This window comes from Phyllobates terribilis, unplaced genomic scaffold, assembly GCF_046119375.1.
Source record: "Phyllobates terribilis strain yellow unplaced genomic scaffold, ASM4611937v1 Scaffold_1__5_contigs__length_1240528914, whole genome shotgun sequence".
NCBI lineage: Eukaryota > Metazoa > Chordata > Amphibia > Anura > Dendrobatidae > Phyllobates > Phyllobates terribilis.
The window spans coordinates 365,014,904-365,041,014 of NW_027362761.1; the positions used below are offsets into that span (position 1 = coordinate 365,014,904).

Consider the following 26,111-nt stretch of genomic DNA (forward strand, 5'->3'; position numbering starts at 1 on the left):
GATGCAAAAGGAGCCCCGACCGAGTATTGAGTGTGTTACAGGTCCGGGTGGTGTAACCTCTGTGCTTTGATGCAAGGAGGGACCAGAGGGGCGTAACTAAGTGCCTACTCGGACCGACCCAGGTCACCCGGCGGCTTAGTCGCCTCCGTGAACCAAGGAGGGACCGGGCAGGTGAACCAGGTGCCACTCTGGGACTGACCCTGTGTGAGAGCAGGTGACTACCACGGGTCAGATGACAGGAGCTGACCGGTACAGCAGATAAGCATGGCTGGTAGGCAGGCGGGTGATCCGGGTAGACAAGCAGGCGGGTACGGCGGATAGCCAGACAGGTACTCCGGGTAAATGAGCAGGCGGACACGGCCAATAACTTGGCAGGTGCACCGGGTAGGCAGGCAGGTGGGCAAGGCAGGTAACTTGGCTGGTGATCCGGGTTGACAGGCTGGCGGGCATGGCTGGTAATCTGGCAGGTGCTCCGGGTTGGCAGACTGGTGGGCACGGCTGATAGACAGACTGGCGGGCAAGGAACCTGAGGGCTGAGGAGAGTGTTAGCACACAAACAACAACCTTGCACAGGCACCTCCATTTTGGAGGAGGTGCTTAATCTAGGGCAGTCCTCAGGCGCGCGTGGCCCCTTTAAGAGGGAGGGAGCGCGCGCCCTAAGCACATTGCCTGGGAAGCTGCGCGTAGTGCGCGCCTTAGTAGCAGGACGGCATGAAGACGCCGGACTGGGACCGCGACGGTGAGAGGAACAGAGTCTCTGCCCTGCAGGAGGCAGATACGCCGATGCTACAGTACCTCCCCTTTAAGCCCCCTATTTTTTAAGCCCGTGAGAAATTTTTCTAGAACATTAGGAGCATGAATGTTCTCCCTGGGCTCCCAAGACCTCTCCTTAGGACCAATCCACAAGAAAGAAAGTCTTTCATCTTATCCGCTTGGTGGCCAAAATGTTTTCTACCTCAGAGACGTCCTCAGCAGAGACTGGAGCTGGGGTGATACCTGGATCGTCAGAGAAAGAATTAAGGACAACCGGTTTGAGGAGAAACACGTGAAAGGAGTTGGGAATCCGTAAGGAGGCCGGGAGTTTCAGCTTGTAAGCCACCGGATTAATTTGGTTCAGAACCTCGAACGGACTGATGAACCGCGGACCCAACTTGTAAGAAGGTATCTTGAGACAAACATATTTGGAAGAAAGCCAGACCTTGTCTCCCGGACGGAACAGAGGCGGATCCAGACGTCTCTTATCAGCATGTTCTTCATCCGCTCCGAAGACTGAAGAATCGCGGATCTAGTGTCTTCCCAAATAGCAGAAAATTGACTGACGAGAGACTCCGCGGCAGGATTGTTCACAGAAGAGGGGACGGGGGACGGAATCCGGGGGTGTCCACCGTAGACCACAAAAAACTGAGTTTTAGCTGAAGACTCGCTCTCATGGTTGTTATAGGAAAACTCAGCCCAGGGCAGGAGCTCAACCCAATCGCTATGGTGAGCGTTGACAAAGTGTAGAAGAAATCTGGTGACGATTTGATTGATGCATTCCACTTGGCCATTGGACTGAGGATGATAGGCAGAAGAAAAATCCAGTGAGACATCCAGCAGCTTGCACGTGGCTGTCCAGAAGCGCAAAGTGAATTGAACTCCGCCATCCGAGACAATTTGGAGGGCTAAGCCGTGAAGACGGAAGATGTGATGGATGAAGTCCTTAGCCAGCACCGGTGCAGCAGGGGAATGAAGTGAGCCATCTTAGAAAAGTGGTCGGTGACCACCCAAATGACAGTACAACCAGAAGAAACAGGGAGATCCGTGATGAAGTCCATTGCAATATGTTGCCACGGAGCTGAAGGCACGGGAAGAGGAAGGAGACGGCCGGCAGGGAGGTGCCCAGGGATCTTGTTACGGGCACAAGAGGAACAAGCCGCGACAAATTCCGCAACATCCTTGCGCAGGGTGGGCCACCAATAATGTTGGGCAATGAGCAGAAATGTCTTCCTCTGGCCGGCGTGACCAGCCAGTTTGGACAAATGACCCCACAGTAAAACCTTCTTCCGATCCTAAATTGCTACAAAGGTCTTACCGGGAGGTAGATGAGACAGGTAAAACGGAGCAACAGTCATTATTTTGGAGGGGTCAATGATATGTAGAGGCTCCTCCTCCTGGTCGGTAGACAAAAATGAACGGGATAGAGCGTCGGCTTTAATGTTCTTGTTTGACGGGCGGTAGTGGAGAGTAAAGCAGAATCGAGCAAAGAATAGTGACCATCTGGCCTGACGCGGGTTTAGTCTTTGGGCATTCTGCAAATAAGCAAGGTTTTTATGGTCAGTGTAGATGACCACCGGGTGCAGAGCTCCCTCCAGCAGGTAGCGCCACTCCTCCAGTGCTAATTTGATGGCTAGCAGCTCTCGATCTCCTATAGAGTAGTTGCGCTTGGACGAGGACAAGAGCTTGGAGAAGAAGCCACAGGTTACCATTCTCCCGGACAAGGATTTCTGGGTGAGCACTGCTCCGGCCCCGGAGGAGGAGGCATCAACCTCCAGGAAGAACTGCTTGTTACAATCCGGATGATGTAGCACTGGAGCGTTGGAAAAGGCTTGTTTAAGGGAGACAAAGGCTTTCCCCGCCTCAGAAGACCACTCCCTGGGATTTGCTCCTTTATGGGTGAGAGCAGAGATGGGAGCAGTCCAGGAGGAAAAATGAGAAATGAAGAGGCAGTAATAGTTTGCGAAACTCAGAAACCGTTGAATCGCCTTCAATCCCTCCGGTCAGGGCCACTTTAAGACGGCAGACACCTTCTCGGGATCCATCCGCAGACCGGTCTCAGAAATGATATAACCAAGAAACGGCAAGGAGGTCTGCTCAAAGAGGCATTTCTCGCATTTAGCATACAGGCGATTGATCCGGAGCCTCAGCAGAACCTGACGAACATCCCTCCGGTGAGAGGGCAGATCCGGGGAGAACACCGGGATGTCGTCCAGGTACACCACCACGCAGGAATACAAGAGCTCTCGGAAGATGTCGTTAACTAGCTCCTGGAAGACGGCTGGGGCATTACAGAGACCGAAGGGCATCATGCGGTATTCGTAGTGACCGTCCCGGGTGTTGAATGCCGTCTTCCACTCGTCTCCCTGACGAATCCGGACCAGATTGTATGTCCCCCGAAGATTGAGCTTGGTGAAGAGCTTGGCGCCTTTTAGGTGGTCAAACAACTCAGAGATGAGAGGCAGGGGGTACTTATTTTTGATGGTAATCTGGTTTAGACCCCTATAGTCTATACAAGGATGAAGCGAGCCGTCTTTCTTCTTGACGAAGAAGAATCCTGCACCACCCGGAGAGGTGGATTTCCAGATAAATCCCCTAGCAAGATTCTCCTCAATGTACTCAGACATAGCACGGGTCTCGGCCAACGACAAGGGGTAGATTCGCCCGCGAAGAGGTGAAGCACCAGGTATTAGGTCGATGGGGCAATCATACGGCCTATGAGGTGGTAGTGTCTCAGCCTCCTTTTTGTCAAAGACGTCCACATAGGACCTGTAGGGTGCCGGCAGGCCAGGTAGGTTAGCCAGCGTAGATACGCTGGGGGTCAAGCAGGACGAACCGGAACCAGACAGGACTCATGGCATTCCTGACCCCAAAGGAGCACTTCACCAGATCTCCAATTCAGGACGGGCTCATGTCTCTGTAACCAGGGCAGGCCAAGCAAGAGGGGATGAGAGAGACCAGACAGCACATGAAAGGAGATCTTCTCCAAGTGCAGCATTCACACCTGAAGAGCTACAGGCTCTGTGACCAGCAAGATGGTTTCTGGGAGGAGCTTCCCATCCACTGAGGAAACTGCCAAAGGTTCAGCCAGACATATGGTAGGAATCTGATAACGCTCCACAACGGCCTGTTGAATGAGATTCCCTGCGGCTCCGGAATCCAGAAAGGAAGCCTCGAAGAAGCGGGTCTCACCACTGCTGACAGAAATGGACAGAGTCAAAGACGGAGAGGAAGAACTCTTGCCTAGGACGACCTCTCCGAGCTGTCCTAGACACTGGAGTTTCCCGGTCTCATCGGGCAGGAACGGATCAGATGCTCTACACTGCCACAGTAGAAGCAACTCCCCTCAGCGAGGCGTGTCTCCTGGCGAGACTTGACCATCTTGGCTTGGAAAATTTGCATTGGCTCTTGCGAAGATACCCAGGGGATGGCTGGTTGCGAGGCAGGCCTTTGGAAGGTTGGAGCTAGACGCGGAGGTCTTCTCTCCCGGGTCCACTCCTTAGCACGTTCCAAGAAAGCGGATGTCGATCCGGGTAGCTAAACACACCAGGTCATCCAGGGTAGGAGGTATGTCTCGGCCGGCTAGCTCATCCTTGATCCGTCCGGAAAGGCCCTCCCAAATGGTGGACACCAGTGCCTCATTATTCCAGGCCAGTTCAGATGCGAGGGTTTGGAAACGCACGGCATACTATCCCACAGAGAGACTCCCTTGATGGAGTCGGAGAAGTGAGGAGACAGTAGAAGATCTTCGTCCAGGTTTGTCAAACATCTTCCGGAAAGCCGCGAGGAAGGCCTGGAGATCGGACACCAGAGGATCTCCTCTCTCCCACAGAGGGTTAAGCCACGCCAACGCCTCTCCGGTGAGGTGAGACATGATGAATGCAACCTTGGCCCGGTCGGAGATGAACTGGTGTGCCAGAGGTTCAAAGTGCAGTGTGCACTGATTTATGAAGCCCTGACATAGGACTGGGTCACCATCGAAACGTGGAGGCGCAGAAAGCCGGGGTCCAAAGCCAGGTGCCACAGCGCCACTGGGTTGAGGTACCGCTGGAGTGGGTGCCGCTTGATTAGAGACAGACACCGACGGAGTGGACAGCGTGTCCAGGTGGGAGTTGACTGCCTGCAGATAGGACAGAATAGTCTCCTGTTGGGATCTCTGACGAGAGACCTCCTGGTACAAGTCAGAGAGCAAAGGAGCCTGGGAGCCACCGGATTCCATTGCCTGTGTAAACTGTTACGGGTCCAGGTGGTGTAACCTCTGTGCTTTGATGCAAGGAGGGAACAGAGGGGCGTAACTAAGTGCCTACTCGGACCGACCCAGGTCACACGGGGCTTAGTCGATTCTGTGAACCAAGTGCCACTCTGGGACCAACCTTGTGTGAGAGCAGGTGACTCCTACGGGTCAGATGACAGGAGCTGACCGATACAGCGGATAAGCACGGCTGGTAGGCAGGCGGGTGATCCGGGTAGACAAACAGGCGGGTACTGTGGATAGCCAGACAGGTACTCCGGGTAAATGAGCAGGTGGACACTGCCGATAACTTGGCAGGTGCTCTGGGTAGGCAGGCAGGTGGGCACACCTGGTAACTTGGCAGGTGATCCGGCTTGGCAGGCTGGCGGGCACGGCTGGTAATCTGGCAGGTGCTCCGGGTTGGCAGACTGGAAGGAGCACGGCTGATAGACAGACTGGCGGGCAGGAATGTTAGACAGACTGGCTGGCAGGACTGTTAGACAGACTGGCGGGCAAGGAACCTGAGGTCTGAGGAGAGTGTTAGCACACAAGCAACAACCTTGCACAGGCACCTCCATTTTGGAGAAGGTGCTTAATATAGGGGCAGTCCTCCGGCCATTGGTCGGGGACTCTTTAGAACGGCACGCGCGGCCCTTTTAAGAGGGAGGGAGCGCGCGCCCTAAGCACAGTGCCCGGGAAGCTGCACGCAGTGCGCGCCTTAGCAACAGGAGAGCAGGAAGACGCCGGACTGGGACTGTGAGGAGAACGGCGTCTCTGCCCGGCAGGAGGCAGAGACGCCGATGCTACAAAGTGCATTTACTGAACATACATTTCAGTAGGCCAACATTTCTGATTTTTTAAAAAAAATTAAAGCTGGTGTTATAAAGTATTCTAAGTTACTGAGATAATAACTTGTGTGTTTTCATTGGCTGTAAGCCATAATCATCAACATAAACAGATAAAAAGTAGCAGAAAAAAAAATTGTATTTACACTAATTGAAACCATGGTTTAAAAATGGCTTTGTTGCATATAGCAAACAAGGTTTGTAACAGCAAGGACTTCCTTACAATGCAGGACTTGGGCTCTGAAGGATAATGATAGCAGTTTGGGAACCTGCCAGGCTCCTTTTCAAAAGGGAATCTATTATCTATATTTGGTATGTAATCTGAGAGCTGCATGATGTAGGGGCAAAAGCCTTGATTCCAGCGATGTGTCACTTACTGGGCTGCTTGGTGTAGTTTTGATAGACTCCCTGTTTTCTCTGTTGTAGGCGTAGCAGTACTCAGAATGCTGAGCTGTGTATGACCCGAACCACACCCATGACTGACAGCTTCCTGAGTACACTGTGAATTGTCAGCAAGTTGCCAATCAGTGGTGGAGGAGGGGTTATACATACTAGCCTGACTGGCCTGCACGTGACACCTATTCCTGCAGTGATAATCTCCTGCTGATAAAACACTGGTTGTATTGAAACTACAACACACAGCCTAATAAGTGACACATCTCTGGAATTAGGGTCTCTGTTCCAAACATTATGCTGCTCTCAGATTAAATAGCAAAAACCTGCTGACATTTTCCCTTTAAGGATGCTTTACTAGATGTAAAATAATCAGAAGTAAAATCATCATCATTATTTTTGCTGTATGATTTAACTAAAACTATGTCTTGAAATATAGCATTTTTTCCAGAATAGTAATGTCACAGCCTCTCATAAGGATAAGCAAGCAATCAATGTTTGATCAGTGGAGATCAACTCAGGAAAGTGAAGAGAGTATTACAGCCTATTCAACAGTACCCACTACCGCAATGTCCATACAAGTGTGGCTGTGCCCAAGACAGCAGCTCAGGCCATTGAACTGACCAGGGCCAATTACAGTAGCATGCTAAAAAAAAACCTCTTTAAATCATAATAGAGCATCATAGTATTTGGGAACCACCATCTTGAACCAAAAGGTATACTGTATCTATTCCAGTCACTACGAGATTAGAGACTTTTATTACTTTTATTTCCAAAGGTTCCCCACAATTGCTTAAAGGAAAGAACTTGCAATCTATGCAGGATACAAATAGTCTTTGAGACCAACTCACCAAGCCAGATTTCTGATGTAATACTATTTGAAATTATGCAAATTTTTTGCACAACTCATACTTTTGGGTTTTTACACCAGGTCCTATAAGCTTTTGCAACTTTTCGAAAAGTGGATGAAGCTTAGCCAAAGAGTTATGGGAAAGAGCAGCCGACTTATTCATCATAATTTACACTACAAAAGTGGCATAACTCATGACAGAAACCTCCAGTATATTTCCGGGGGTCTTGCATGACAACTGAAAGAGACATCAAATTTTTCACCAGCGCAGTGATTATCAAGACTCGCCTACAAAATACCAGTCCTGATGAATTGGGACCTTCAACATTTTACAAAATACATACATTTATGAAACAGTTTATCCAAATATCATTGTTAATGATTTAGAAAAGGGCATATTCTCACCTCAGCTTGAAAGCTCTTCAAGACTGGAGCCACAATTTCTCGGATTTCCTAAAAATAAAATAAAGAAGTTATAAGACAGAAAACCAGAGGACACTATGAGATAGCCGCTCTGATAATTCCCCAAAAGCCACATTACTACTGAAGCTACACTATAGGTTTCTAGCCTCCAACATCACATTTACAAATAAACTAAACATCGTTTCCAATGTCTTACACTTTTCCCAATATACGTCCAATGTTAAATTTACTAATGTTCACAGGAGGGATAAAATAACAATGATATAAACAGGCATTTTTCTGCACTAAAGCCCCCCATACACATTAGACTCAAGTCATTCTGAACCTGCCGATATAGTTGGGTTTGGCCAAAAGCCTAATGTGCTCCAGACAGATGATTGTCAGGGAGTAAAAGGGGTGTCCTGAAGTTCTTAAATTGCTTTAATTAGTTAGACAGCATGAAAATAAGAAAGTTTGATATTGGCTTGCTTTTTCTATCTGAAGTTATTCTCTTGCAATGAGAGATTTTATCTTTTATAGCATACACCTCATTTCCATGGAGTCTGGCCTCTAGTGCCTGCCCAAACTCTGGCCTTGAGTGAGCAGTAGTTACATTCTAGGAGATGGGGTTAACTCTTAACATCCCAGTCAGCTCTCTCCAGCCCATTAATTTCTATAAAACAATTACCTGACCACCTCCCTCCCCCCTCTCTCCATCTTCTGATGAGATACAGTTCTAAATCACCAAGCCCATCAGATTTCACTGCAAGTCTCCTAACCATGGTTCACAGCTCCACCTGTCCCGACTTGTGTGTTTGTTCAAAAGCCCCATTGTCTTTATGTGTAAATACAGGGATAGCAGTGTAGGCGAAAAACAAACCACTGAGGGCTGAATGTGCTACAGCAGAATTTGTGCCGAGTTTTCTAGTTCTACTAATACTACAGTATTACTATTCACAAAAGCTGTCACTCAGGAATGCCCGACTTGCTAGAAACCAGGAAGTAAGGAAACTGTAAGGACATTGCATTGCTACCAACTGCTCAAGAGACAACTGGAGAATACCCCTGTAAGGTCCGTTTTCAGAATGCCGATCCTTTTGTTCTTCCTTCAATAGGCCGCCAGAGATGTCTGGCAGCAACTCTCATAGAGAACACACGAGCACTCACTCTGCTGAGAGCTCCTGTGCATAGGCGGATTATAATGTGCGGCACCGTGGCACATGCCGGCAGACAGTGGCGGGGGGGGCCCCGGTCCGCTCCCCCAGCAGCGGTGCATGGCCGCTACTTCTTCTTCGGCCGGGCCAGCACAGCAGCTGTTAACTTCCCTGTGCTGGCCCGGCCGCGTCACAGCTAGGAGACACGGACCTGTGCGCGGCCGTGTCTGCTAGTGTGACGTCACGCAGTGCGTGCCCGGCCTGCACTGCTGCACCGGAGAGGAGCAGGAGGACTGGAGCCGGGGGATGGTGAGTGTGTGTGTGTGTGTGTGAGAGAGTGTGTGTGAGAGTGTGTGTGTGAGTGTGTGTGTGTGTGTGTGATTGAGTGAGTGTGTGTGTGTGCAGGCAGATATCATTGTGTGATGTCTGTTTATATGTATTTTTGTGTTTCAAATATGTTTATGCATGTATGTCTGTATATGTTTGTGTGTGCGTGACTGCGTGCGGCCTCCCGCGGTCTCCGGGGGGGGCGCCATGCGGCCTCCCGCTGTGTATAGATGGCGCTGTGTGGCCTCCTGCTGTGTATAGATGGCTACGTGCGGCCTCCCGCTGGGTATAGATGGCTACGAGAGGCCTCCAGCTGTACAGAGATGGCTACGTGCGGCCTTCTGCTGTGTATATATGGCTACATGTGGCCTCCCGCTGTGTGTAGATGGCGCCGTGCGGCCTCCCGCTGTGTGTAGATGGCTACATGCGGCCTCCCGCTGTGTATAGATGGCTACGTGCGGCCTCCCGCTGTGTATAGATGGCGCCGTGCAGCCTCCTGCTGTGTATAGATGGCTACGTGCGGCCTCCTGCTGTGTATAGATGGCTACGTGCGGGCTCCCGCTATATATAGATGGCTACGTGCAGCCTCCTGCTGTGTATAGATGGCTACGTGCGGCCTCCTGCTGTGTATAGATGGCTACGTGCGGCCTCCTGCTGTGTATAGGTGGCTACATGCGGCCTCCTGTTGTGTATAAGTGGCTACGTGCGGCCTCCTGCTGTGTATTGATGGCTACGTGTGGCCTCCCGCTGTGTATAGGTGGCTACGTGCGGCCTCCTGCTGTGTATAGATGGCTACTTGCGGCCTCCTGCTGTGTATTGATGGCTACGTGCGGCCTCCTGCTGTGTATAGATGGCTACTTGCGGCCTCCTGCTGTGCATTGATGGCTACGTGCGGCCTCCTGCTGTGTATAGATGGCTACGTGCGGCCTCCTGCTGTGTATAGATGGCTACGTGCGGCCTCCTGCTGTGTATTGATGGCTACGTGTGGCCTCCCGCTGTGTATAGATGGCTATGTGCGGCCTCCTGCTGTCTATAGATGGCTACGTGCGGCCTCCTGCTGTGTATTGATGGCACCGTGCGGCCTCTCGCTATGTATAGATGGCGCCGTGTGGCCTCCCGCTGTGTATAGTTGGCGCCGTGCGGACTCCCGCCCTGTGTATAGATGGCTACGTGTGCTCAATATTGAGTCATACAATTAATGTAAGGCTATGTGCCCACGATGCAGAAATGCTCCAGATTTTTTTTGAGCGTTTCTGCATCTCCCTGGCAGAAAAAACGCATGCGGATTTTACATGCGTTTTTCCTGCCAGGGACATGCGGAAGTGAAGCGTTCTTCACATGCATTTCTGCATGCGGGTTGACAAGCGCTTTCCAATCGATTTTAGCATCACTTGGAAAGTGCTTGACAACTTGGTCACACTATATAAATCCATGCAACCAGTATGGATTTATACAGTGTGACCTTAAAAGAATGGTAAAAAATAAAAAAGAAATATATACTTACCTTCTGATGGCCTGCCGACGTCAGCGGTCGCGTGACCCGTCACATGACTAAATGACGTCATGACAGGTCCTTTTCAGACCATCGCAAGCGGCCGGCAAGCCAGCACGCATCGGATAAAGACACCGGGGGCCATCAGAAGGTAAGTATAATATTTATTTTTTATTTTATTCTTTTTTTACAGGTTCTATGGTACCCGGGTCCGGAGGAGAGTCTCTTGTCCTCCACACCCGGGTACCATCCGCACATTGAAACGCATGGAATCCGCATGTACAGATGCAGGGATGCGGATTCCATGCGTTCCAATGAAAGTCAATGGCGGCGAAAATGCCGCACTTCCGCAAAATAATTGGTAATGCTGCAGATTTTTCCGCAATGATAATCAGCAGCAGAAATTTCCGCAGCATGTCCACAGCACATGCGGATTATCATTGGGGAACATGGCAGACCTTCTACCCAGTGTTTTTTAAGCATTTCTGCAGCGGAATTGCTGCTGCGGAAACGCTTAAAAAACGCATAGTGGTCACACAGCCTAAAAAAAAATATTATAATTAATATTGTGCCAAATTAATTTCACGTGAACTATCACATGATCTATCACAGGGGATCATGTGACATGTGATACATCAGGTGTGTGTGTTGGGGGGAGGGGGGCGCACCTTCTAAACTGCCCGGGGCCCTTGCTACTCTTAATCCACCCCTGCTCCTGTGTATGTGAAAGATAGTCAAGATAGTTTGTCCGATTTTACAGGTAGCAACTATCATTCATCTGATAGCCATCTAAGGTGTATGGGGACCTAAATTCTATTGAGAAAACTTAAAATCATACTACCTTTCCCAAAATGGTTTCTCTCAGACACCACTAGATAACATTCAACTGCTCATTCAAGAGTTACTACATTCCACAGGCTTACAGTCACTAAGTATTAATGTCTATATCTGGGTTCCATAATCCTCTTAGATGTTCTTCAACCTGCAATCTTATTTATTTTTTCCTAATAAGGCTTACCAAGTGGCAGAATGCACATTTGACATTACTTTTTTTTACTTAAATGCATGTATTTGTGGCTAAAAATGATTTTCTCAATTGGGTTTAGTTTTTATAGGCCTTTTGTTTCCTGCACATTCAACTTTGATGTAATATGTGATCATAAATCATCTGAGATTTGCTCAGAAAAGGACAGATAAAACAGTTATAAAACAGTTACAAACTTCCTGGCAGACTGTCATAGTGGGCTGACTGATGAATTTTCTGTTAACTCATTCTGCAGCTAGCAATGGACAGTGCAACATAGAGGCTATAGAAGGCCATCTGTGAAATTTTTTTAATGAAACCCAATTGCAAAAATATTTTTTATCCCAAATGACATGCATTTAATTAAAAAAAAAAGTCCTGAAAGGTAGACAACCTCTTTAAAGGGGTGGTCAAACTAAACTTTTTTCTTGTGAAAATAGGCCTAGCATTGTGGTCAAATAGATAAAGGTTATTCATCTACAGATCCCTCCCTCTTTCTCTGCTAGAGCTCCATGGGTTCCCCACCAACTACTTCTGCTTGTTGCCACTGCTGCCAATCAATGGCCAAAGGGGTTCCAGTCACAAAAAGAAGCTTGTAGACTGGTAGGGGACCCATGCAGTGCTAACAGAGAAATTGTTGGGAATCAGTAGCTAAGTAACCTTTATTTTTTTTGGACCGATATATAGGTCCCATTTTTTAAAAAAATGGTTAGTTGTACACAACCTCTTTACGGTGGTCATACACATTTGCCGAAATGCGCATTTTGCCATCAGCTACTTTTCCCAAGTCCACCATGAACATACACATTTGGTGCAACTTTAGCATGGTCAAGCACTTAAGTACATGATCCTGCTCACTGGTTTAGTATATGAGCACACCTCCACCACGGTTGATTGACAGTGCTCACTTTTTCTGTCTGCAGTGTATGCTTGGGCATGCAGTTTGGGTGTCTCTCCTCTCACTGAGGCCTTTTCACTACAATTCTAGGTTTAGTGAGTGACATCAGAAAACAGGGGTGCAGGCTCACACTTGCGTGGCCAAGCTTACACTGCAAACTGTGGAGAAGATAGAACCACGGCACTCCGGTTGATAAAAGAGAGTCAAGGTGCAGCAGGTAAGAGCTCAGTCTTGTATATCATATACAATGCAACGCTCTGCATACTTAATTTACAATCCACGCATCAAGCATTGTGTGAATGTTTTTCATCTTGCGACCTTTAGCAGACAATCTGATGGTCAAGCTTCCAGAATGTAGAACTAATTTGGAACAGTACAGTGTATGGCGATGTCATCTACCATTTGTAATTACAAGAGCTTTCCATTGTATATGATCCACTGCAGACAGTGCTGCCAATCATCAGAGACAGAGGCATGCTCATATGATAAACCAGCAGGTGGAACAGTGCACTAAAACACTAGTTGGTGCCAACGGTGAACCAAGCACCATAATTAGAACACTGAAAAAAGTAGATTTTTATTCACAATAGAGGCTGTGAAAAATAACTTAAATGTATGTATTATTTCTGAGCACATAGCCTTCAGAGGCTATGTGCTCAGTTTAAAATGTCAATTGGGGCTAACAGACCCCCTTTAAAGGGCATCCGACAGCAGGTTTTTACTATGCAATCAGCATGATGTACGGGCAGACACCCTGATTCCAGCGATGTGTCACTTACTGAACTGTGTGTTGTTGTTTCAATAAAATGAGTGTTCTATCAGTAGGAGATGATATCACTACAGGACTATGTATCTCATGTCTCCTAGTCAACCTGATCATGTAACCCTGCCCCCACCACTGATTAGCAACTTTCTGGCTATATACAGTGTACACAGTGTTTACACAGAAATTGCCAATCAGTGGTGTAGGAGGGCTCAGCATTTAGAGCACTACTAGATCAGCAGCAGAGGAAGCAGGAGTTTCATCAAAATAACAGCAAGCAGCTCAGTGACACACCACTGGAATCAGGAGCAAAAACCAGGTGACAAGTTCCCTTTAATGCATATCATCACATCTACGGTAAGAAGGCTGAGGATCAGAAGTAAGGTGGTCCTAGGAAACACTATTGAGAGTTTATAATAAAGATGTCCAATTCATTCAAATGTGGTCATAGTTGGCATATTGTTACACAAGGCATACTTTATCAGCACATATGTGAAGTACTATCTAACCTTAGTATTTTCCTGAAATACAGTGCAGCTCACCATTATTGGCACCCCTTCATTTTTTTCATAGACATAGACATGTACAATATCTTCAGAAATAAATGGAAATGTTCCAAAGTTATATCTTCAGGATTTTTTAATTAGTGGTCCAAAGTAATACAACAATAAAACATTGTTTTTCAACTTCCATGTTGCAATTTCAAAGAAGAAACAGAATAAACAGCATGTGCAGCAATAAAGGCACCTCTAATTAATACTTGGTTGCACACCCTTTCGCATTGCTGACAGCCTCCAAACGTTTCCTGTAGATATCTATAAGCTTCTTGCACTTCTCAGCTGGAATTTTCTCCCACTCTTCTTTGCAGTTTATTCAAGCTCTTGAAGGTCTGCAGGGTTCTTTTTCCCAATGGCAGATTTCAGCTCACCCCAAAGATTTTCAATGGGATTGGGGTCAGGACTCATTGTTGGCCATTTTAAAACAGTCCATTTTTCTTTTTGAACCATTTTTATGTACTTTTGGATATGTGCTTTGGGTCATTGTCTTGCTGGAGGACCCATGATCTTCGACTCAAACCAAGTTTTCTTACACTGGGTAGGACATTTCGATCTAAAATGTCTTGATAATTCTCTGATTTCATGATTCCTGTGATACAGTCAAGGCCTCCAGTACCAGACACAGCAAAAAAAAAAAACACAGCATTGTGGATCCTCCGCCATGCTTAACTGTTAGTAAGGTATTCTTTTCCTTATAAGCTTCATTGCGCCATCGGTAAACAAACTGTTGCTTTGCATTGGCAAAAAGCTCTATTTTTGTTTCATCTGTCCACAGAACATTTTCCCAGAAGGATTGTGGTTTGTCAAGGTACTCTTTGGCAAAGATCAGTGGTTCCTTTTTATGTCTTTTCTTCAGCAACGGTTTCTTACTTGGCCTTCACCTATAAAACTCTGCTTGGTTTAGTGTGCGGCGTATGGTACTTTTTGAAACCATGACCCCAGACTATTCCAGGTTGGCCTTCACGTCTTTGGATGTTTGACATGGTGTTTTTTCCACCATTCACACCAACCTTCGAAGACATCTCTTTTCAATTTTCCTCATTCCCCCATGTCCAGGGAAGTTCTTGATGGTTCCATGCTTGGCAAACTTCTTAATAACATTGCGCACTGTTGAAACTGGGATACCAAAGTCTTTAGAGATGGCCTTATACCCTTTAAAAGTCTTGTGTTTGATAATAGCAGTTCTAATGTCCTCAGACAGCTCCTTTTTCTTCATCATTGTGACAAAGGAACAGGGCCTACCATGTGGCTTTTTAAAACACTGAAGTCATCATTCATTGGCTAATTCATGTCACATCGGCACCGACAATTAATCACAGGTGAATCTCTTTTGTGATTTACCACAGGCGAGTCAAATTGTGTTTCTATACTAAATTAATGTAAAGGGTGCCAATACCAGTGTCACGTCAAGGCTTAGGTTTTTCTATTATTCCCTTCCATTGTTTTTTGTTTTAAATTATTGTTTATCATTTGCTCTTTTCTATTTAACACGAGTCTCTATACAAAAAAAACTTTCACTTGATTTTTTTTCTTCAGGAGATATTCCACATTATGTACTTAAACTTCATGGGTGCCCATAACGATGAGCAGGACAGTATTTCTGAAAACTGCCACTCTTACAGCACTATATTTATAATGTAGAAAACAGAGCTTCAGCTGACAATGTGAATGTTGAAGTCAATGTGAACAAGTTGTACTCAACGACTTGATATCTACCTATAATTACCTTGCGAGACAGCAGCCAATATAAAGAATCACACCATACCCCAAGACTTAACTATCCCCAGAACCAATACATAATAAAATATAACTTAATGCCTCAGGATAAAAAGTTATTTAATACTTGTCTACCTCAAAGCAAATTGCATCTGCAGTCAATAGGTTAAGGAAGACCATACCTCGGGGACATTCTTCTTGAACTCCCGGCTGAGTTCAATAAGACGCTTGTGGGAATGCTCACTCTCTTCCTGCCGAGCAGCCAGCTCCGAGGCGAGGGAGTTCAGTTCTTTCTGCAACAAGAAAGGGAAGGAGTTTTGGATTTTTAATATCATACATAACCCATATCGTGTCCAAGTTTGCAAATTTCCAATACGTAGAGACAGCCGCAATATTGACTACAAGCATGAATTATTTAGGGAAGAAAAGTATGTATTCAATGCAAAATCAGGACAGCTTTTAGATAATGAGAAGCTGCTATAATCAATATCCCTCGGTGAAGTTTCTTTCAAAGGGTTTCAAGGGCCTTAGTTCACTAGTAACTTTTTTGAAGCAGTGCGGGATGCAATAACGTGTTCTCAGGGAATTAATGTAAAGCAAGCTTCGCTGCCAGCTAATATATATCAACAGGAGGGAATGGATCCAAGCTAGACTTACTTATGCTTAAGTGTTCATAAATAAAGCAGTTAAACATATATATGGCTTTTTAATTTCAGCACAATATGGGAAAATTAATGTGTCCACATATAGCAGACTGACCTCTGAGCACTGAAGATTAAATCATAAGCAGTTCACTGTAAGTGCAAGTGTTGTGTCTAAGACACCAGGAGAGTTTCCAACAACTCTGCCTGGATCACTTTCATAAGCCGCTCACAAATAAAAAAATATGATATTTCCATATGATGTCATTGAGCAAATGGTCAGACTGTACTCATTGCAAAGAGATTGTGAGAAAAGGGCAGTTAAAATAACAAGACTGACTGCTGGTTATACAAACCAAAGAACGAGGCAGACACCTAATATGTCAACTATTATTTATCATGCTTGCTTATATAGCGCCAATATATTCTGCAGCGCTGTACAGACATTGTCATTACTATGGGCTCACAATCTAAATTCCTTATCAGCTTGTCTTTGGAATGTGGGAGAAAGTCCACACAAATACAAGAACATAGAAAGTCTCGCAGATGTTGTCCTCGGTGGTATTTGAACCCCAGACCCCCAGCAACACAAAGTAACAGTGCTAACCACTGAGCCAACATGTTGCTGATTATAACTTTAGACCAGGTTTCACATAGGGCTCATTGGTGCAGTTTTAATTCACTGAAAACCAGGAGTGGGTCCTCATAAGTGGAAAAATATAAATGAAATTCAAATACAATAAATTTTTTTTTTCCTCATTTGATCTGACTCGCCCAGGGGGATATATGGGGGAGACTCGGTACCTGGGCCTTTAACCTTCTGGGGATGTCACGGCAGTTGGCTCCCGGGCCCGTACCCTGAGGTCACTCTTTACAAGGGGTTTTGTTAACAGTTTTTGTCTCGTGACGCCACCTGCGGTTTCTGGTAATGGGGACCAGCGCTATTGCAGACCTCCGGGGGTGATGGGATGGCAGCTGGGATGTTTCTGCTCACCACAGGCGGAGCATGCCCCCGGGGCAGAGTTGATGGAAGGGATGCAGGTGAGAGGTGGCCCAGCCGGGCCAGGGAAGAATAACAGACACGCACACAGGGGGTTCGCTTCAGTACCTTTACTGGTGTAGACAGTAGGTACAGTCCAGGGTACTTGATAGGAAGGGTGCACTTCTGGACTCTCCCCAGTGAGTGGGTATAAGGCCTCCTGATCCGTTTCTTCCTCTCACTCTGAAGCTCCTGACCAGCCTGAAACTTGGCCTAGCTTCTGTACTCTTTCACTCTCCTAACCTGTATGCTTGGAGGTAAGAACTTTCTTCTGGCTACCACTATCCCTGGACGCTGGGGCCTTCGTGGTTCCTAGTTCTTTAGATAATTGTAACTTCAGGTTGACCAGGGGTTTAGAATCCTCCTGGTATACTGGTTGTTCCTACTGGGCGTAGAGGACCCTGTAGGCGCAGACCCGGTGTCCGGCTTGTATTCTGGGGTGAGCCTAAGATGCTCCTCTGCCCCCATAACTCCTCTCACTCTTCTCCTTGCCTCCGGCCCCGCTCTAGGCCCCCAGGGCTTCAGCACGTGCTTTAGGCCCTGGCTGGCCCTCAGCATAGCAGCTCACATGCTGCTTCTTCACTGATCTCTGTGCCAGCACACACACTGACTGCCTAACTCCACCCTCCAGTATATATATCCCTAACAGGGCTCCCTCTGGTGGTATGAGGTGTCTGTTATGTAATGAGGGCCTCTTGTGGAGAAGTCCGTCCATGCACCTTTTTGGGTCCTGTGGTACCTGTAATAGCAGGGTGCCACAGATCCACCATAAGTTTAGGCTTAGAAAATAAGCATTAAAAAGGCATTACATATTGGGCCTAAGGAGCTTTTATATCCAGTATAAAAATAAGCTTGCTGGAAGGTCTGACTTCTAGAACCTCCATTATTGCCACGAACGTTAGGCTTTTTGTCCTTATTAATGGGATGGAGAGCAGGAGGAGCATGAACTGTCCATGACTGTCCACCACCATCACCACTACTAAACCCTAGTGAGGCTGTCTTGCTCATCATGCTCTCCAATTAAGAGCAAAAACTAAGCACACCCCATTCTCAGCAAAAGTAAGGGTCCCAGAAGTAGGACCCTCGTCAAACTTCCTTTTATAACCCGTTTAGTTAAAATCCATAATTTCTAATAAATCTAGGTCTGAATTGTTTTGCCATAAAATTGTATTTGTTGCTAACTTACAATTTCATGGCAGCAATGTGCCCTCCTTAACAAAGAAATAAACATATAGACCAAACTTTTGGCTAAAGTAAGAATTCTAGAAATTCCAGGATTCATATATTTCAACAAGACATTTTTCCCAATACCTGAGGCTAAAAACAATTCAATAAAACAATCTCCTTAATTAACTGCTGGGATGTTTTGCATTCAAGAGTAATGAAGGGCTGTCAATCAATGCAGAAATGCCAAGTAATTGGTGTTCCAGATATATGTGAGCTCCCACTATACCAGGACAAGACAAATCCCGACCGCCATGTCGTCATAATTGCTAGAAAAAACTCTAGTGATATTAGGTAATTAAATATTGTCCCATATCTAATCATGTTTCCCCAGCCCAGAGTCCGATCCTGGTGCCCTCTAATGTGTATTGCACCCTGTAATGTGTTACAAGTCATGGCTCATGGTAACATTTTCCTTGTGATTCATTATACATACATACAGTTTATTTGATGTTGTAAATCAATAGAGAATTTCGGTAATATTTTATGAAGCAATTTGTGATTTTCTACAAAGCATTATTGAAACTTCAAGGAAAGACTGCCTATGTAGTGTAGCTCAATAACTGGAAAATAATAAGTGGAAGTCATAAGCCATTTTATGTAAGCCAGCTTGTGTTGTAGGATTAGAGAACCATAAGCTTTAATGTGTCAGAAACAGAATAGAAAAAAACTACAATAGCAGACAAACTAACAAAGAACTGAAACATAGACTGTTTTACTTTTTATCACGCTCCCTGTATTCATTATTTATAAGATACAGAATTTTGCTGCTGGATCTCCCAATTTTTCCCCAAAGGGTATACTTAAAGATTTGTCAAGGACTGCTTTAATTTTAAGTGCAAAGGGCTCAACAATAAAGACAAAAAACATCCGATCATCTCACTTTAACAGATTTAAGAAAAAAATATTTTTAATATAAAAGTCTTTACAGCCACTGGAATCCATCACTTGTAACTTCTGCTAAAAATGTTTAAAAAAAAAAAGAAGAAACAAAGGAGACGTTTCTAAAATATAGTGACCAGATAAATAGTACACAGGTATAGTGCCTAGATACGGTGTATAAATCCAAAGTATCATATACGTATTTTCCAGAAAATTTATGTCACTTAGTGTCCAAGTATATAAAGTATTTAAAAAACCCCCAAAATATTGTCATACACAGAATAATACAGCATCCATGTAAATAGTAAATAATGTAAAATAACAGCAACCAAATAAATAGTGTCATACAGAGCTCATGTACAGACATGGCCAAAGGTGTTGGCACCCTTGAAATTGTTCCAGAAAATGTAGCATTTCTCCCAGAAAGTTACTGCTTTTGCACATGTTTTATTATACACATGATTATTTCCTTTGTGTGTATTGGAACAACACAAAAAAATAGACAAAAAGGCAAATTGGCTATAATTTTACACAAAACCCCAAAAATGGGTTGGACAATCATTTTCTGGAACAATTTCAAGGGTGCTAACACTTTCGGCCATGACTGTACATAGGACATACAATGGCAAGATAATAAGGCAATTCAGCAAAATGTTTTTTCCTGAAATACTTTGTAAACTTGAAACACAGAGTTGCACAAAATACCTGGATTTGCCAGAGCCGGTATGTCACTCTCCACAAGGAGAAACGTTACCCCTTAGACCTCAGTCCAGAGCCTCTCACCTAGCCAAATCAGTTCTCATACTTTGCACTGACGAGGGGTAACAGCCCGAAACAGTGTCTGCAAATTGAGATTCTGATTTGGCTTTTATCCTAAGTCATATTGCACGACTCGTTAAAGGGTTGATTGTGACTTGTAGGATTGCTGCTTCCAATAGGTGGCACTATAGAGTTCAAGTCTTCTTTTTCTCTGAGGAGGCAATTTGCATACACAATTTTAACAACTTTTGGCATTTCCACACCAGTTTGAATCAGCTTTGCCAAAATAGGTGGTGCTAGGAGTGTTCAACATGCTGAGAGAAATAGACTAAAAGTGCCCAGATATAAAGCATAGTCTTTTCAGCCCATGGATCTTTGAGCTACTGCATATAAAAGCAGAAAAACTTCAAACAAGATGTGGGTACGTTGCTTTCCACAAAACTGGGGATTGAGCTCACTCTGAGCCCCTCTCAATAGCGGTCTCCAAAGCAAATGCTAGTATGCTGCATGAAATGGTTGTTTTGGAGAAAGGGAGTTTGAGGAGTTTGATTCCAAACCCCAGTTTTTTGGCATCGGCATAAAATAAATAAAGTGTTCTTTCCTTCTTTATCTTGATTTTTGCATCTCAATTAAATATCATCAGACATGAGGCGCTCATACTTTCAGCAATATTCTGGACTAAAGTGTGACTCCAATTTCTGGTAACTTTTTCAGAATAGGCCTTTATGTGAGTGTACATAAACACTCTTCCTGACTTATGTCCTGCATTTTTAATAGCCTTTCCATCTGCACTAGAAGCCTTAGTAGCTTCTTTTTGTGTCTCAGCCTTTTTTCTCTCCATCTTCTGCACCTTCCCCTCACTATAGACCTTTAAAATCAACAGTTGTAATTTGATCCCTCACTAAAGTCAGAAATGTAGACAGATTTGAGCAATTTTTGAGAATGAGTGGTCAGTGTTGATTTAGGGGTAATAAATAAAAGTGTAGTTACTATCTAAATATTTTGGTTATATTTATTTGCGATCTATGGTATATTCATAAATATATCATATTTCCTCAAGTTTGTTGAAAGCCTTTTCTGGATGGTGTTTGTGCAGAGCAGGCACAGTGTATTGTTATGAGCGACCATTACACAACACACAGCGACCTCACATCTGTCTGCTGTTTAATGTAACTTAATTGGGACATTAGCAATTAGCAGTGAAGATCAAAGCAGATCACGTGCGTTCACTTTGTATCACTCTCAGGATCATGATGCCAGTTGTAAGAAGGCTAAAACAAGGGCCAATATTCCAGATATAATTGGCTGCATTAGACTACTAATGTAAGATGACTCCGGGGAGAGAGTGGAGAGACAAGTCAACGGTCTCTTGCATCAAATAAATGGAAATGGCATGAGCAGAAAGCAGGAAATAAGACATGCTGTTATCAGTTTCATATATGATCAGTCTGTGTTAATGAACACAGTCCCAAAGAGACACTAATAGGCTATACTATACTTAACAATGTAAATTGGGTGTAAACTTGTGAAGTTTATTGGAAAATATGTACAGATGATGTGAGTATAGATGAGTATAAGGAAAAAAAAGTCATAGGTTAGGGTCTCATCTTAGCTCCTTCTATATTCGAGCAACATGGACAGTTTGCCAGCGAAAGACTTTAAGAGGGAACTGTCACCCATTTTTATGTATGTAGGAAAATAATTGTCTAATAATGTTAAGCTTAAAGGTAGAGATGAACCAATTGTTACTATTGACTGGCCAATTTGCCAGATTTGTACGTCAATAGAGTACAATGGGAAAATTGATTTGTCCATTGTCCTCTTGAATTCATCAGAAGCGAATCTCAAACTTGGCAAATGGATTTGCCCAATGTGACCTAATGGCCGGCGAATTGTTCAACCTCTGTCATGTGCATGGAGACTGAGAATGAAGAGCAATTTTCAAGTCCCACTACAAATCCTCATGTGGATTGAGGTCTAGACTCTGATTAGGATGCTGTAAGAAATTAACATTGTACTGTTTTAAACTATTCCTTTATTGATTTGGCCATATGTTCCACGTCATTGTCTTGATGGAAAAAAATCTGTTTACAAAGTGCAATTCTTTTGCACATGGCAACAGATTTTTCTCAGAATACTAATACATTTTTCTGAGATCAGTTTGCACATTACCTTACCAAGCTGACATAAAGTAAACTCTCAAGTTAGATCGCAATGAACTACAACTAGTAAAACTAGTACAATTATTTCCTTCAGTTACTTCTGTTGGGTACTCGCAACACAAACTGTCCTGGGGATTTCAGGAGTTGGCCATGTATGAGTGACTATCTCCATTACTTTGCAGGGCATGCTTGTTGGGCAACTTCCATGTCTCCCGCCACCCTGTGATGAGCCATAGGGCCCCATTCCTAAGACAGATGCCATCCCAGTGGTTCGACCCGAACATATCAGACTATCAGAATATACAAAAAATGGATGAAATAGGACAACCACTTTACATAAAGTACTTCGCACTGTGCATTCAATTCCAAGCTGTACAATCAGGTAGAAAAAAAACAAACATAGACTGGCGTAGGGCATGCTTGCACTATGCCAGTCTTGCTGGAGTAAAAAGCACCAAATTCATTAAGAGGGACATGCCAGAGACTGGAGTGGCATTTTTGACAATACACTGACCCTTCTGATGAATTTGAAGACCATGCCTTTGCCCTGTCCCACCCTTTCTATTTCCCAGCTCCACCCATTCTGGCGGAGCTGATTTAAGCTGGCATGAAAACAACAAAAGATGCAAAAATTTTGTGCAAATCTGCATTGTGAATTTTTTTTGCGACTTTTCAAAGCTTTTTGGTATAATGGACCCATAGACTTGTATGTTAAGTATGAGGTGGGTATCACAATTTATAAGTCTATCACCAATAACATATCACCTTGGTTTAAACATAACACTATTTCACAGTGTTTAGCACTACTTGGTTGCTATAAATATGACTACTGTAGCTCTTGCTTCACCGAGTCCCAAATTTATAGGAAATTATTTGTATCTGAGTCTTTTCAGGAATGTGTTTGAAGAGTAATCTCACCGATATCAGCATCGGACCTTGTATTCTTAGGGTCCTGCATACTTCCATAAGTGATTCAAATAATGGTAGCCTGATATAGGAAGGGTTAAGGGTTTTCTGTGGTATATTCTAAGCATGTAATTCAGACTGTGCATACAGTTTACTACATTATCCAGCAATATTTGGAATACTGCCAGGGTGATAAGCTTGGAATTATGCTTTATGGGTCAAGCTAAGAATTAACAGAACATTTAAAAGTTGTTCATAATGTTGATTAAAGGTGAACATGAAGCCAACTTTGGTGGCCATAGCTAGGCTTCTTACACCTAGGGCAAAGATTGTGTTTGCTGACCTAGTCCTGTATCAGGATAGCTGGCAAGGGAAGAGTGGATTGCTGGCACTACCTCTTGCTTAGTACCCACCAAGTGCCCTGCCAGATACCACCCACCCCAACAATGCCACTCCTGTCCCTGTACTTATAGCTTATAGACTGGGCTAAAAGAAAATGTCAACTTTCCCAGAGCTGTGCTGCAAATTATTCAAAAGGTTTTGACATTGTTGCTTACATGAACTATAACTCAAACTTCAAAAATTGTCACTATGTAATAATTAAAAAAGGGGAACAATTCAGCGAAATAGTGAAGTCCCAGGAAGGTATTAAAAATGAATCTACATGTTTCGGCAATGATCCTTACTCATGGTCTAAAACTCAGACCATGAGTAAGGCTCATTGCCGAAACACGTAGGTTCTTTTTTCTGTGTTTCCCTCAGTGTCCAAATTTTCCTAACCTTTATGGAGATTTTAAATGTTGGAATAAACGTGAATTTTTAATACCTTCCTGGAACTTCACTATTACGCTGGGTTGTTCCTCTTTTTGTACTACTAAGCTCCACAACGGCTTTTGCTTAGCCATTATCTGTGCGAGGAGTCTCAAGCTCCGGATAGAGGTTATCCAGATTGGTGAGCTAACTTTTTTTACCCCATTTTTCCCCCTTTTTTTTCCTATGTAATAATAAAAGTATAAAATAATGATGCTCATCAATGTTCATTGTTTGAATATTAGAAGCCATTGAACAATATTAACCATATAAAATTACATATTTGCATCTTTATGTGCTTTTATAGATATTATAGAACATGAAGGAGAAAATAGTTAATGAATCAATAATTTTTAGAAAATGAAGCTGGGTAAGGTAGCTTTCAAAAAATAAGTTTTTGACCACCAACTGGCACCTTGTTTGCCGGCCGACGGTCAATTAATAGCTTCCTGTTTACAAAGGCTGTCCCTACTTAAGATGCGCACTGAATTATCAGTAATCAATAATAGATCGTTCAGTGCGCATATGTAGCGCCCCGAGGGTTCGGTCGCTACAGTGGTATTGCACCTCAACCAGAGGTGTGATATCCCACTCCCAGGTAAGGATGGTGTGTGGACCGGGACTCAGTTAGCTGCATGCATCACACACACCCCATTTCCAGGGGACAGCTCAACGGTGCTCCCATTAGTACAGTGATGCAGGCATGACAGAACATGTCCCTGGCTGGAGTGGGGAGGGGGGAGGAAAACCCAGTGATGTAGGAGCAGGAGGGGATGGTTTCTGGGCATAGGTAGGAGCCCATTGGTTGCAAGTCACCTGGGCTCATACACAGAGAGGGAGGTATAAGAGGTGGGCACCATCTTAGTTCTGAGTTCAGTGAGAGAAGGAGTTCAGCCAGAGAGGGCTGACAGGGAGCTGTGGCTCAGTCTGGGCCCAGCTCCATGAGGCAGGCCTAGGCTGAAGGCCGGAGCCAGAAGGAAGGAACAGAAACAGAAAGGAACAGAAACAGAAAGGAACAGCAAAGAAAGAGGAGTACCCAAAGTGGAGAAAGGCCCAGAGACACGAAGGCAGAAGGAACCCTAAGGACCCAGGAGATTACGGGTGATGGGTTGGCAGAACAGGGTACCGGATCCCAAGTTGGTGGAGGTGACTAATCCTTAACCAAGAACCGGTGGTCGTGATCATTTACTGATGCGACCCCTCACTACACCTACTAGGAAGGTACACCACATAGGGTCAGGGAAGTGGACACCCAGTCCTCCCAGGAGAAGACCAGAGGCAGCTGGACAGAAGTAGTGTCACTGGTGGGGCACGGCTGACGAAAGGATAGAAGGGAGTCCTGTGCCACACTCCGGAATTGACTGGGGGTTGATCGAGCCCCCTGCCTGGTGGACGCAGCACGGCTCAGGCGGTCCTATCTGTGCACAAGTGACCTGGATGAGAACTGTGAGTAAAGAACCTGAACTGCAACACCTTGTCTCTGTGCTTTCTCACCGCGTCAGCACTACTAGTGCTGGGACGCCCCGCACCACAACCACCATCATCACTCTACACTGCCCTGAGGCTATACTCCTCCTGTGGGGAGTTGTACTACACTCTGCTGCACCCACAACACCAGCCTCAGCGGTCTGCCCTGCAGCGGCGGTACACCCTGACCGCAATCCACGGGTGGCGTAGTCGGACATTAAATCATAAAAACCACATAAATAGACTGCCACTGGTTTGACCACCCTGAGCCACGGGACCGGGTCGAAGCCACGGAGACTACAAACCCCAGCATCCCACAAAAGGCCCGGTTCCGGGTTCCCCACGCGGCCCAGGGGGCGCGTCACATACACTGTCATTGTTCTTGGCAGCGTGAATCCTGTTTACACAGCACAATGAGCTGTCGAGAAGAATGGTCCTTTGTGTAAACCAAAAGATCATTGTACCCTACAAACAAGCGTTTTGCTCGTTCGTCAAGTGATCGGCACCCTATTTACACTGCATGACTATCGGGAAATGAGCGTTCTGAAGAACACTTGTTCACGATAATCACGCAATATAAAAGCTCCTTTATTCATATACTATCATTCTTTATTAGAGCAGAGTCTCTTTAAGAATATACTGTAGCTGAAGTATAGAAGCTATGGCTTATTTTTTCTCATACAGTAAATATGTCCAGTATCTGACAGCGCTGACACCAGATCTGGACAATGCCCTTGAGAAGTACTGATAATGAGACGCCTGAAAAACATTAAAACAGCTCCTTAACAGCTCAAAACGAACAAAGAAAAAGTCAGT

At 45.0% G+C, this 26,111-nt stretch overlaps 1 protein-coding gene across 3 annotated transcripts in view; it reads right to left on the reverse strand.

Moving 5' to 3' along the window:
* CUX2 (cut like homeobox 2) overlaps positions 1 to 26,111 on the reverse strand; it is a 642,716-nt gene that overhangs the window by 399,378 nt on the left and 217,227 nt on the right. For all 3 annotated transcript variants that reach the window (XM_073676344.1, XM_073676345.1, XM_073676343.1), the window contains exons 2-3: positions 15,588 to 15,698; positions 7,478 to 7,525 (exon numbers count right to left, since the gene is read on the reverse strand). In XM_073676344.1, the coding sequence (XP_073532445.1) occupies positions 7,478 to 7,525; positions 15,588 to 15,698 (159 nt within the window). The remainder of the gene's footprint in view (positions 1 to 7,477; positions 7,526 to 15,587; positions 15,699 to 26,111) is intronic.